Source organism: Colobus angolensis, unplaced genomic scaffold (assembly GCF_000951035.1).
Source record: "Colobus angolensis palliatus isolate OR3802 unplaced genomic scaffold, Cang.pa_1.0 Scaffold148, whole genome shotgun sequence".
Taxonomy (NCBI): domain Eukaryota; kingdom Metazoa; phylum Chordata; class Mammalia; order Primates; family Cercopithecidae; genus Colobus; species Colobus angolensis.
Genome location: NW_012114577.1, coordinates 5,530,038 through 5,544,512, shown reverse-complemented (window position 1 = coordinate 5,544,512; position 14,475 = coordinate 5,530,038). Strand labels below are relative to the sequence as shown.

The following is a 14,475-nucleotide window of genomic DNA, read 5'->3' as shown; positions in this document are numbered from 1 at the left end:
TGTGTGTGTATGTGTGTGACTAAAGAGGTTTACAGGTTTCATTTATATATATATTATTTACATATATATATTGTATGTGTGTGTGTGTGTGTATGTGTGTGACTAAAGAGGTTTACATACACATTAAAATTACTGATTCTACATTTTGTTCTTTCTGGTTTGCTTTTTTGGTTTTTGGGCTCTGTGTTTTTGAAATACAGCCAACTGTATTTAAAAAAAGCATGAGGCAAAGTGCCTCATGCTTGTAATCCCAACTACCTAGGAGGCTGAGGAAGGAAGATCACTGGAGCCCAGGAGTTCCAGGTTGCAGTGAGCTATCCACTGTACTCCAGCCTGGGTGACAGAGCAAGACCCTGTCTCTTAAAAAATAAAATAGTGAATCACACAATGGGGTCACTGAAGGATTATAACAATCAATGAGAATCCTGGCCTCAGTTAAAATAAAGGTGCCTGAAAAGGCCAGTGTGACATTGTCAAGACATCTGTTTGACACGGACTGGCTTACTTGGGATGGTGTCTTCATGGAAAGTCTCCACAGGGAACAGATCAGGCTTAGGGCACTCCTAATGCACCACTGTTTAGCACCAACCAGCAGAAATAGGCTCCCACCACAAGAAAGCATCCATCTGGTTCTAAGAAGCTAATGCCTTTTCCGTACGAAACCCAAAGCAAAGCATGATTGAAAGGTGAAAGCAAGATAAAATTCAGCATGTTTTTCTGTTTCAGTGACTTAAATTACTGTAATTACATGCATATGCCCTCCCCTTAATCCAATTCTAACCTTTCCAGAGCATCCATTGCAAGTGTGAAAATAACTATTGGCCTTCTGGCCTCAAAGTTAAAAGAACTGGGGGCCTAATTAAATTATTTTAGGCAAACCACCTGCTTTTAACTAATTCTGCATCATCTTTCTATTTGCACTGGTTTTTAGATGCATTTGTTCTCACAAAAGACCTTAAGATGGCTGCTCCAGGCAACCATTTCATTCACCCTTCCCAAGGGGAAGGCTATACAGTATGGTAAAGTCAAACTAAGAATGAGATGATAAAATGAATACAGCAAATGCAGATTTAGCATGAAAAACTAAAGTTTCTCAAACCCATAATCATAAGTTAGTTATTAGTATTTGCAAAGAGAGGAAATATTCCTATTTTGCTGTTTTTAATATTTTTCCAATCCAAACTCTTGTTTCATGATATGTCTAATTTAGGGATTAATGTCCTCTCTTCAAAATGTGATCATAATATTTTCTACTGAAAAATAAGAGCTAGAGTTATTGAAAATTCTGGAAGATGTTCCATGTCCTGGTTGATAGATGTCTTCAAAGAAATGCTCCGTTCTGTCATCCCATCCAAAATGCCAAATTCTTACTGGTAGTAAACAGGTCCAGTTTAGGGTATCCCGCAATGCACCTGGTTCAGTTTTATTAAACATGATGGATGTAACCACAAAATTCAACAGACTGACAAGAACATGCATCCCTTGATTCAAAGCAACCTTTTCCATCTATATCTGGGATTTTGATTTAATATTTCTTACAGTCTATTTCTTTCAAAATTATCAATTATTTTAAGGCTTTCTTAACTGAATATCAATTTTTCTACCTACCCATTGTTTCTTGGCTTTTAAGATTAAAAAAATTAAACCCTATAAATGTTATAGGAGAAATGTAGTGGGCATATGAAAATGAAACAAAAATTTTCTATTATATATCCTAAAATAACCATAGTCTACTCTTCTTCCTGTCTGTCCCTTACATATTCCTTTGATGACACGTCCCCATGCTTTACTCTTTTCTTTTTATTTGTCTACTTTTACAATATTTTCACTTTTCCAATTCAGTTGAGAAATGAAAAGGGGCTGGCTGAATTATTTTCACGTCTCCTGGAGTAAGTAGAAGTAGTTTCTTGGTGCCTCCCCTAATTTCCCAGTGGAAGAACTTCCCATGGGATTCATACAAAAGTGCATAAATGCAAAGTCAACATAGTCCCCAGAGCGAACATTCTAAATGGAGAGTTATTAAAATTGTTTTAATATGAGAAATTCTTAATGTTAGCTAATTAAACATGTTACAATAGGACCCAAAAATGTCAAATTTTGGTTTGACATTTTTGTTTGTTGAGCTGTTAAATCTAAACATGTGATTTATCTAAATCTAAAAGCTCCAAAGTTTAATATTTAAACGTTTTAAAGCATGTGAAGAAAAGTTACATGGATTCAAAAGTAAAACAAATGTGTGTAACCACACATAAAACATACAAAGTATTCTGATATATAATAATATATATAATATACATATATATTATTACATATATATGTATACAGCTATACTAATACAGCTATATAATATAATATAGCTATACTACATATATATACAGCTATACTAATATGCAGATATATACATATATAATCCATATATAGTAACATATCTGTTATATATACATAGCAGATATATTACGGTGTCTTACCTTCATCATGAATTTCTGTAGGGGCATAAGGAAAAGAGAGGAAACATTAAATAGACATGATCTCAAAGATTTCCTTAAAAATATCTCTTACTTATAAAGGCTCCATTATCCTAAATGGAGCTATTTAAACAATAAACATAAAAAAACACATTCACCGTGTTATCGCAACAAAACTTAGTATCAACTACATGCCAGAGAAAAGCTGTAGCGAGCAAAATTCTTTTAAAAAGTTTTTACATTAGTTTCTTCCTTTTTCTGTGAAAACATGCTGTTCTACTTTAATGAGTGATGCCATTTACAACCTATTTAAGCACCAAAAACGATATCATCTTTAAAATTGATCATCTGAAAATGCTTTTTAAAAACCAACTTTCATCTTTTTCATAAAAATGCAGTGATAAAAGCAAACAGCAACCCAACTCATTTTAATGAAAACAGTAGATTAAAACAGGTAAGGGAGATCGTAAACTAATACGCTGCAATGAGCGGCTCTCATTTCATGCAAAGTAACAGTAAGCAATTTCTTAGACACTGAATATTAGGAAAGGTGAATTTCAAAGAAAAATCACGAAAGCATTTCTATTTCTCTTCAAACGACACAGTCTCCTTTCATAAATTATATCATAGCTCTTTTTTTCTTCTACCAAACGTAACGTGTATTATGTGTGTGTGCATGCAAATCTACAAATAACTTCATTTTTCTTTAGACCTCTCAAGTTTCTTTGACTTCTTATTCCTGGGATAGTTACACAGATGAAAGAGTAGGAAAAAGAAAACAATGATATATTTCCAAACTTAGGGCTGAATTTAGTTTTCAGGTTGATGTCTAAGTCCTACCGAGAAAAGATATCATGGAGACACTAGTTGTAAGAAAAACAGCAAGGAAAAGTTTTCCAATATAGATATTTGTAAACATTACAATTTTTTGTAACTTATTTGCTCACTTACTGTAAGCACAAAACTACATTCTCCACACCCAAAGAGGCTGCTTTCTTCAATATTTATCTTTATGTGTTTCTTGTAAGTAAGGGATGACTATATGGGCAATGATAGTCATGGATTCCAACCAGCTTTCTGTCTTAGATTTTTTTGGACGATTCATTTGCACAGAAACACAAAGGTGGAAATTTTAGTTCTTTAGGCTAAAACTGCAGGTGTCAGTAACTCAGTGTCCTAGGTTTAGATTAATCCAGAAATATGTTTCTTGTAACCTGAAACATATTTACATAGTAATATGTATATTATTAAAGGGAAATTCTATTGAGACTAATTTTTTCATTTTCAATACTACAATTTTAAGGAAAAACGGTAAAGCAGCTTTCATTCTTGGCTTAGAAAATACAGGCTGTTTAGTTACATTTTTATAACTGATATTAATCACATACAATTATCAGGAAACTTACTTTCCATGTTAAACTGACCAATCATGTGTGACTCACTAACGGGAGAGCTATCACTAAAGAATCAGGCAAAATCATTATTAAGCCCTAATTCAAATAAATGCAAAAACCTAACATTTTGGTACATACAGCACATGGTTTGTTAAGAGGTACTTTCTCCATGAGTTTTTTTTTTTTTTTAATTAAGCTAGGTTTGGGAGATTTTTCTTTAGAAAATGTTCTCAGCCTGATTTTGTCAGGTATCTAAGTTGAACTGCTTTAAAACTGTAGTAAGTATTGACAACAACAAAAAAAGAGTGGTTGGCCAAGTGACTGAGGTCTGCCATTCCACATTACTAAGTCGTGTCTGACCGCAGGAAGAATAAGACACAGAGGAGAGCAAGCTGCATACACGATAAAATAGTATGACTACTGAAAAATAGCTAATGCTGAAATATCCTTCTGTAGAATGAGAAAGAAGAGCAGGTGTAATACACAAACATCATTTTCAAAAGATAAGCAAGAACATGAAAGATTTGTGGTATTAGTGGCATTAACTTTCTGTACAAATCATTTCTTGTTCAAATTGGTTTAAGGGCTAGATTACCAAAGTTATAGCATCAGGAGACATTCAAAGGGATCGTTTAAGGCAAAAGAAGAAAGCAAAGCACATTAAAACAAAAAAGATGAGTATATTAGTTTAATTCAATGTAAGCACTGCTTCTGTATGATAAAAGCAACAAACAGAAAAAGAATAACAACAAAAACCCTTTAAAATTGATATGATGGAAAGTAGAAAAAAGAAACACATAAAGATAAACATCGAAGAAAGCAGCCTCTTTGGGTGTGGAGAATGTAGTTTTTGTGCTTACAGTAAGTTAGTAAATAAATTAACTATTTGATTTATTTCACTAATGAGAGGTTTAATAGACAAGAGCTAAAATTTCATTACACAAAATAGAGTAAGGGATGACTATATGGGCAATGATAGTCATGGATTCCAATCAGCTTTGTGTCTTAGATTTTTTTGGATGATTCATTTGCACAGAAACACAAAGGTAGAAATTTTAGTTCTTTAGGCTAAAACTGCAGGTGTCAGTAACTCAGTGGCCTAGGTTTAGATTAATCCCGAATTGACAGGTCAGATGAAGCTCCAAATACAAGCAAAACCTGAGGGCACATGCTACATTAACATGAAAGCCAGGGAGAGAAATTGCTATTGCTACATTTGAACACATAGATGGCCCTGGGTGTCAAATGGATGACAAAAAGAAGCAGAATCATCTTTTGTCCATAAGCATAAGCTAAGGCACTTTCCAAGCAAATGCAAATGATTATGAATAGAAAAAACAAATCAAATGGCAATACTTTACTCTGAAAATTGCTAACAAGTACTGGATATCAAGAGAATGCATATTTAATCTGTTCTTGGTGCAAAGAAGGAAACAATAATTCAAGTGATGTAGAAAAGCTCCTCTATCATAAGGATGCCTTTCAGTTCAACCTGGATTTTTAAAAATTGGTATTTCAGTTTCATGAACTAAAAACTGATTTTTAAAAACTCACACTTCTAAAACCCTACCTTAGAACTTTAAAAAGAAACTGTTACTGAAATGTCTCCTCAAAAATCATATAGATAAGGATTTAGTGACAAAGCACCAAACATTTGGGGGCTTGCCATTAAAAAGGATTATCAAATGCAACAATTTCAGAATAGCCTCAGAAGTCATTCTAGCATGAAATTTCCATTAAGGAGGCAAAATGCCCTACTCTGCACACAAAATACGCATCAAATTTAAGCCTTTTTGCCATCTTTTCCTCTCCACATATCAAGATGCTAGGATTCTCCATAATTCTCCAACTGGCAACCTCTCCTTTGTGAGGAAATACCAGGTAAACTTCATTATGTTGAGAAAACAAAGTTATTTCACCATCAAAGACTAGGATTTCTAGGTAGCAATAATTAATTAATGATACTCCCAACAATTTTTAGGAGAAAAAAATTAACAATAACAATTCTGAGTTTCAAACATATATCAACATATACTATCTAATAGCATTTGAGATTGAAAAACTTCAACTATTGCTCTTATGATGAAAATATCTGGCTGGGTGCAGTGGCTCATGCCTGTAATCCCAGCACTTGGGGAGGCCAGGGCAGGAGTATCTGCTTGAGCCCAGGAGTTCAAGACCAGCTTGGGCACCACAGTGAGACACTGTCTCTACAAAAAATCAAAAAGTTAGCCAGGCATGGTGGCACATGCCTGTAGTCCCAGCTACTCAGGAGGCTGCGGTCGGAGTATCACTTGAGTCACACTCCAGCCTGGGTGATAGAGCAAGACCCCGTCTTAAAAAATACCTATATAAATCCTATGGAAATGTTTCACTTTCTAGGATTCCCCTGCTAAAAATGTCCAAGATGCTCTGAAAAGACAGACATGTTGATTACAGGTACAGAAATCATCTGAAAGGGGCTTGTCTCTCAGCCCATGAATGAGCAGTTATACACATAATAACACATTCCACTGAAATGCCCTTGTGTCACTCATATTAATGACCATCACTGGAATCTAGTTGTGTGAGATGCAGATATGTTTAAAAATAATTCATTCTGTTCTTTGGCAGATTTGTAGCAACAGTTTTTTTTCAGCCTATCAACAGCTCCGTACAGACAGTAGTTAAATGGAATGTCTTTTCTTTCCAGTATAATAAATTTGACATATATGTGTACATATAATTATGTAGTTCTTCAGAAGGGTAAAGAAAAATAAATGATTCCGATAAGCTACTATAAGTTCTCACACTTCATCTCCGTGACACGTTTATAAAGCAAAGAGCTGCATAAATGCCTAAAACATGAAATAGAAGAGGTATCTAGGGCTTTCTTCATTTCCCAGCTTGTCTCGATAGAGAATTTCTCTAAATCAAAAGCAACACATTGATTTCTACAGAGGGCAAATGGATAATAATGTCCTGAAGACATATAGAGCTTTCCCTCTATTCAGATCATCACCTACACACAAAAAATTGCCCATATCAGAATACAGAAGACTCCATATATTTTTAAAAACAATTTCAAACATGAATGAACCTTGACAGCATGAAAGCACTTTGCAGGTTCTCTCACAATAGCCATCGTGTGTTGAAATGCATTTTTAAACAACTCTCTGGTTAGACATATTTGCAATGATTATAGATTTTAACAATTACAACAGCATCATCATATTTTTTAAGAGAAACTACATGTGTAAGACAGCACTCAGTCTATAGACAATGCTTCATAGACAACAATCTCACAGTCTGTTCCATCCTTTTGCTGTCTTCACCCCACTCATGACCTGAATCCTAGGCCTCCACACTGGAAACCATTGCTATGGGTTCGAAAAGGGCTAGGAGTGGAATAGATGGAAATGACCATTAGTTACTTTCTTATCCAGTACTCCGTTTTATTCTCTTTTAAAGGATACAGAGCAGCATTTGATAACTCAGTGGGCTTATGATTAAACAGATGCACAGCTGCTCAAAGAGGCAGTGATGAGGGAGAGAAGCAAGGAGATGAAGGCAGGAAGGGAATTAGGGAAAAGGGGATGGAGAGAGGAAGGGAGAAAAAGAGAAAGAAAGAGAAGGTGATTGATGGACCTTTGCTGAAACTATCCAGAATAATATTATCAGAAGATTTATACAGAAGCCATTTTAATTTCCATATATATTCCAAAAGGCGTATAATACACCTAACCTACTAGGAACATGATAGCTTAGTTTAGCCTTAGTTTTGTAAGGGTCCCAACAAAGGTCTTAATCTTTGTTGTGGGAAAGGTACCCTAGACAAGCAAGTATAACAGAAGTTAAAACAGCACATCTGTCCCAAAACAAAACAATGACCAGTCTCCGAAGGGGATTTACAAGAAGGTCCCTGACTTAACATGGTTCTATTTATGATTTTTCAACTGGACGACAGTGTGAAAGTGATTTGCATTCAGCAGAAACTGTACTTTGAGTACCCATAAACCCCTGTGTTTTTGACTTTCAGTATAGTATTCAATAAATTATGAGATATTCATCATTTCAGTAAAATAGGCTTTGTGTTAGATGATGTCATCCCACTGTAAGCTAATGTAAGTGTTCTGAGCATGTTTACGGGAGGCTAAGCTAAGCTATAATGTTCTGTAGGTTAGGTGTATTACATGCATTTTTCACTTACGATATTTTCAACTTCTGAAGGGCTTTTCAGGATATAATCTTGCCCCAAGTGGAGGACCACCTGTACTATCATGTTCCAAAACATATTGTTATGCCATCTAAGCAGAGATGCCAAAGAGGGTGGCTGCAAATCCACTGGCTGCCTTTAGTTGACTGCCCACCTCCAATGTGTTATTAGAGGCCAGAGAGCAAAGGGACGGTTTCTTGGAGAGAAGTGCAGGTAGACCTGGAATCCTGCCTGCCTCCTAAGCTTGCCTTCACTTCAAGCCTAGCAAGGGTGGCTTCAGGGATACCAGATGTCCCTGGAATCTGGGACACCGTAGACTGGTGTCTGACTCTGCCTGGAGACTGTGAGGGAAAAGGCTGGCTATAGCCCTATAGGGCTGCAATTGGGAAGTGACCACACTGCCAACAAGCAAACGGGGGCCATACTAGATAGATCCAGCTTGGGATTGTCTCAGAGGCCACCAAGAACTACCAGGAAGAGGAAGGAACTGCCACTGGCCAGCTAGTGGAGACGCATTTGTCTGCAGCAAGAGCACCTCAGGTCAGAGATTTCTGGGGATGAAAGCTCCCCAAAAGACCAGTGCCAAGTACCCACAGAGAAAGTCAGCATTAGAAACCTGACAAGCCCAGTGCATGACACTATGACCAAAGCAGACCTTTCCTGCCAAGCTTTCTCTTCTATCTCCTTCCCACAGCACCTGAGAGTGGCAGACTCGCTGGGTACCAAGTAGGGCATGAGGAACCTGGCAGGACAAGCAAGAAACAGCTTTCCAGATATCACTCCCTCCAGCTCTACCCTAGACAAGTTAACTTGAATTAGCTTCGAGTTCGCCTATTATACAGGTTTGGGCATTTTAATTACTAAAATGAGATCTGTATAACTTGAAATGTCTGTGGGGTATTTCACTCTTGGAATACGAGAAAGGTCATGGGACCGGTTCTAATTTAAGCCAAGGGGCAGAGGAGTACCAGCCCCACAGAGCAGTCTCAATAGTCCTTGGTTAAGTGGGTAGAAGGTTAAATTATTTTCTCTTGGCCTTCCAGGTATATCTGTAACAGCAGAATTTCAAACTTCTAATGGCCAAAGCAAAATATATGAACTGGATAGGTCTTCAAAGAAAAAAAGAGCTCCAGTCTGAAATTTGCTGCAACATTTACACAGAATGCTCATCAGCGTTCTAAAACCCAGCAGAATCTCATTATATGACTTCTAAATGAACATATATTTTGGCATCAATATGTTTAGCATTGACATAATAGAAATATTTAAGAAAAAAAGGAGTAAAGCAGATTCTAGTCCTATAGACAAAGAGATTATGGCCAATGAAGAGGCTACATAAGATTATTAAGCCAGCCACTGGCAAACTAAGCCTAAGGTTTTCAGCTCAGAAAATCTCTCAGATAGTTCCTCAGAACTGGAAGGCAATCTCTGCTGCAATGATTTACAAATAAACTTAATACAAATAAAATAAATAAATTATTATAGGAATAAGAAAGAAAAAAATAACATAGGCAGATTGAAAGTAACCAAATCTGCAGAGGAACAGAGGGGAAAACTTTTAGACAATGGTGAAAAGGTGATTTTATTTCCTGGCAAATGTTATTTATAAAATAAGTAAAAGCAGCTTGAGTGGCTGGTCAATACCCATCCAGATATGGCACAGAAATAGCGTAATGGAAGTGAAGGGATGCAAGAATGGGAAAAGACAGAGAGGTATGTTGTAGGATGCTGATATTAGGGAAGTGCAGGACACAGAGGTGTCATGTGTGTTCTGAGAAGGAAGCAGGCTTCCATTACCAAGACAAGAAAAATGTGAAGCTTGGATTAGCGTTTTAACTATAGCCAAAGAGGAGGGTAGGAAATTTAAAAACAAATAGTTGGTCAAAAGTAGTAGTAGTTCAGTTATAAAGAGAGAGATGAAGACTTTAAATTATTCTCAGCAATATAACATAGAAGTCGTAGTTTTCAAAGGTCATTGGAAGTGGTAAATTAAAAAACAAGTTTCCTTGTCTTTAAAGGGCTAAAAAAATTTTTTTTAAGACAAATGAACATGAAATTGTTGGAAAACACTACTGAAAGGGCACTGGAAAGATAGCAAAATTCTCAAAATGTTGGATCCTAGGACCAGAAAAACAATGAAGATAAAATGAAGCCATCAGTTAAGTCAATCTTAAAGGATTCTTCATACAAGTCGCAGAACAAATGAAAACAAAACATTTCAACACTGAAAAGCCTCACTGTTTTGTACTCTTGGGAAAAAGTGGAGCAGGAATATCAGTCTTGAGGAGACTTGGATTTCCATTCAGAATCCTGGTGTGTTAAATATTGGAAAGTACCTTGGTGTATTTCCTCTCTCCTTTATTTTTTACTAACAGATAAGGAAACCGAGACCAAAAGAAGCAACATAACTTTTTGCACAACTTGTGACAACCTGGGCTCTAAGAATTAGCCTCCAGAATCCTGTAACTGCCTTTTTCTACATGGTCATTCACCTTCACTGCTTAAGATTATACAGGGCCTGGCACACTGGCTCCTGTGTGTAATCCCAGCACTTTGGGAGGCTGAGGCAGAAGGATCACTTGAGTCCAGGAGTTCAAAACCAGCCTGGGCAACATAGTGAGACTACATCTATACCAAAAAAAAAAAGGTTCTATGACTATATATATAATTGTCTTCTTCTACAGTACATACAAAAATATAAGGACTAAGCAGTGGAATTTTGAGATTAAACAGTCAAGTTTGTTTGCAAAAGACACATAGTATGAATAATAAACACCTTTCTGTTGGCCAGAGCACATAATAATTACAAAACAAATTATGTAAAAACTATATGGTTCTAGGGATGGGAAGTACTTTAATATGCCTCATTTCAGATGAAGCAAAACCAGAAACATAAGGTTCTCTTTAGAGACCTGTAAAACACGTGTTCATTACAACAAAGCAGTTAGTTTGAACACTAATAGTACAAGCCACCACTAGGAAGCAAAATAAAAGATTAGAGGCAATAGCAAGCATGCACTTTTAGATCACAATTTCTTTGCAAATACATGGAAACACATACCCATTTTTCCACATCAACTTGCTGTGGAAAGAAAAAGCCAAAATAAATAACAAACAAACAAATACCTAGCAATGTTTCAATTACTATCATTTAAATGAATTGATATCAATTTGGTCCTTGTACCACAATCTATTTCCAAGTCTAAAGCATAAAAAATTGTATTCAAGTTTTTAATTAACAACATTTAATCTCACCAAACAAAAAGAACTAAGTTAATTTAGCAATCAGAACTCTAAAAGACATTAGGCTGGAAATGCACCAGGTACATGAAATAATGAAAATCCAATATATTTAAAAGCAAACATGAACATTTCTAATTCTCAAATGTAACAGGCCTTCTGATTTAAGAACTACTACTCTCCTCTAATTATAAAAACTGATTTAATTAAAAAGACCAATTTAGAGATATAGTGTCTAACTACAATTTCTCTCGTGACACTTAAAGTAAAATTTCTCTTACTCTCATCTTTCTAGCATTTCATACAATTTCACAATATAAAGGCATGCCTTAACAAATAGTTCTGAAGTTATATGGGAATCAAATTATTTTTTAAAATTGTATTTATAAATGAATCTTAGTCTCTTAATCATGATGTGGCTCTTTAAAATTTAAGTGACTCTAATCATACCCACATTGTAAACAGAACAAACCAAAAAGTCATTTGTCAAACAAGACTGTCTTCTACAACACCTTCTACAACATCCTAGGTGTCTGCAAATAAATCAGAATAAAAAATTTCAACACTGAGGGACATACTCAGTCTCAAAGGTAAGTTTCCTTAACTCACCTCCCATCTATACAATGTCCTGAGGGAACTGTGGTGTGCTTCACACCCTTCACGTATGAAAGTTTCTTTGTAATTTTTTTTTCTTAGAAAACTCATTAATTAGGTAAGAAGCTAATGCTTCTTAGGCAGAAATCTTGGGCTATTAGCTAGGAATCTCCAATGCCTTGGTAAACAAGCTTTTGGGAAGCAACGTGCATAAAAAGCATCATACAGAGTGATTCTTTTAAAATGTTATAAAGTGATATTTAAAAAATCAACCTAAATATACAGGTAGAATTTTATGAAGTCCTAATGAAATTCAATAGTTCACTTTTAACAGAGCATTTTGGTTTATTTTGTAATTTACTTAGTCTTCAGAAAAATCTGTTCTAAACCTACTTCCTCCTTTGCATTTTACAAACACACTGTTGTTATTTAAGAAAAACACTTGACTGAACAGAAAGGCCTGATTTTCACTATACATTTTTCAAGATATTTTGTTGTTACAGAAAGTTGAAGATTTCCTCTCAAACATTAACTTACTGGAGTGATGAATCCATTTGTTTAGATCCTGGGGCAAAGGGAAGCAAAAGAGGCATGTCCAGCATAGTGCAATTGTTCTGTGCACTTTTCTACCTCTAAAAGGGCAAATTTTTATATTTATTCTCTCCCCCCAAAAAATCTAAAAAACTTAAATGACTTCCTTTTCACATTTATCAGGAAAATAGAATATGCCATATTTTTAGTGCTATCAATGATTATCAAAGACATTGTATTTTGCCATCATCAGGTTCACTTCTGCATGTCAGTCATTCACACATACCTACACACACACACCCCCCCCAACACACACACACTCCCGTCAGTGCAAAGATAAAGTTATGGGATTTTTCCAGAAGAAAGAATTTATAATCAAGAGTCATAGTTACTAATGATAGTAACAGGAGTTCTTTAATGTTCTATATTACAAAAGACACAGTTCTTCAAGGAGCAATTGGAGCAATAATGTAACAAACAGAATATCCAAATACCCAAAGAAAAGCTTAGCAACAGCATTGCTGGGAGTGAATTATCAGCTAGACACACAAGACAAGACAAATGGTCCACAGGGTTAAAAGACTGACTAACATACAATAAAACTGTAATTATGCACAAGCAATGCAGAACAATTTCATGACACGTCTCTTGTCCTTGTTAACAAGAATCATTTAAATTCCTGCAAATGGTGAAAAGAATGATTCAAATGGAGCTAATCAAGAAAAGGAAATATAAAATTCACAGTAAACTTAACCAATTTTAGAATTTAAGCAGTTACAAATCCATAAAACATATAAGACAGAGGAACATTTTTTCTAATAACTTATCCAAGTATGTGGAATATTAAAAATATATATGGATTTTATTAAAGAAAATGACTATTTTAATATCTGCAGGAAATTACATTAAATGTCTTATCATATTAACATTAATAAAAAGAGCAATTTTATTTCAAAATTTCAAAATAAAAACAAAATTCCCCTTAAAAGAAACAATAGTTATTTAAACACCAACTTGATTTAGCAGAAAGGACATAAGCATCTAATACAATCTAATACAAATAATTATTTTTAAATTATATCACTATATGAAACACATATAATCCAAACAACATCTCTATTGTTGCATTCTTTTTTATTTTTATTTTTTTCTTGAGACAGAGTCGCACTCTGCCACCCAGGCTGGAATGCAGTGATGGGATCTTGGCTCACTGCAACCTCCGCCTCCTGGGTTCAAGTGATTCTCCTGTCTGTTTCCTGGGTAGCTGGGATTACAGGTGCCCGCCACCACACCTGGCTAGTTTGTGTATTTTTAGTAGAGATGGGGTTTCACCATGTTTTGGCCAGGCTGATCTCGAACTCCTGACCTCAAGTGATCCACCCATCATGTGCACTCATATTTTAATTACAAATTTAGGGCACATAAACATGAGCTATTCCATAAACTTCTTTTTTAAAAAAGTTTGGTTGCTTCTTTCGAATTGATTTATTTTATTTTACTGTTTAAGATGGATAATTCTGTTGAGTTAAAGCAGTTACCATGTGGCAGGCTTTGAGCCATGCATTTCACATGTAATCTTATCATCTGCATTTTACATACTAGAAAACAAATGACATATAAAGGTATTACACGCAAATCTTCAACAACACAATAAAATGACACAAAGCTACTAAAGCTACTAAATTTTCTAGAAAGTTCATTATTTTGCCTTTCCCCTGAAAGTTGCAACACACCTGATACTGACTTTTTATGTAAGATGGTAGGGAGGGAGTTAAGAGTCGTCTCTTCACCCACCCTCATGTATCTATCCAAATGACCATTTATTTAAAAAATACATCTTTTCCCCATTAGCACTGCGTCGTCACTTACTAATGTGTCCAGAGACAAATGTGTGGATCTACTGATGAACTCTACCCTGGTCTATTTTTCTGTCTCTGTCCTAATACTCAACAGTCTTATTGCAACATTAAAATAAGTCTTGATATCCAGGAGTCAAAGACTCTACCTTGTTCTTTTCTTCGAAGTTGTATTTGATACTCTTGCTCTTCTTCATTGA

General features: G+C 35.4%; 1 protein-coding gene across 1 annotated transcript in view; it reads right to left on the bottom strand.

The window, feature by feature from the left end:
• Positions 1-14,475, bottom strand: part of RYR2 (ryanodine receptor 2 (cardiac)) — a 592,347-nt gene that overhangs the window by 453,410 nt on the left and 124,462 nt on the right. The window contains exons 6-7 of the mRNA XM_011935762.1: positions 11,116-11,136; positions 2,469-2,483 (exon numbers count right to left, since the gene is read on the bottom strand). Coding sequence (XP_011791152.1) covers positions 2,469-2,483; positions 11,116-11,136 — 36 coding nt within the window. The remainder of the gene's footprint in view (positions 1-2,468; positions 2,484-11,115; positions 11,137-14,475) is intronic.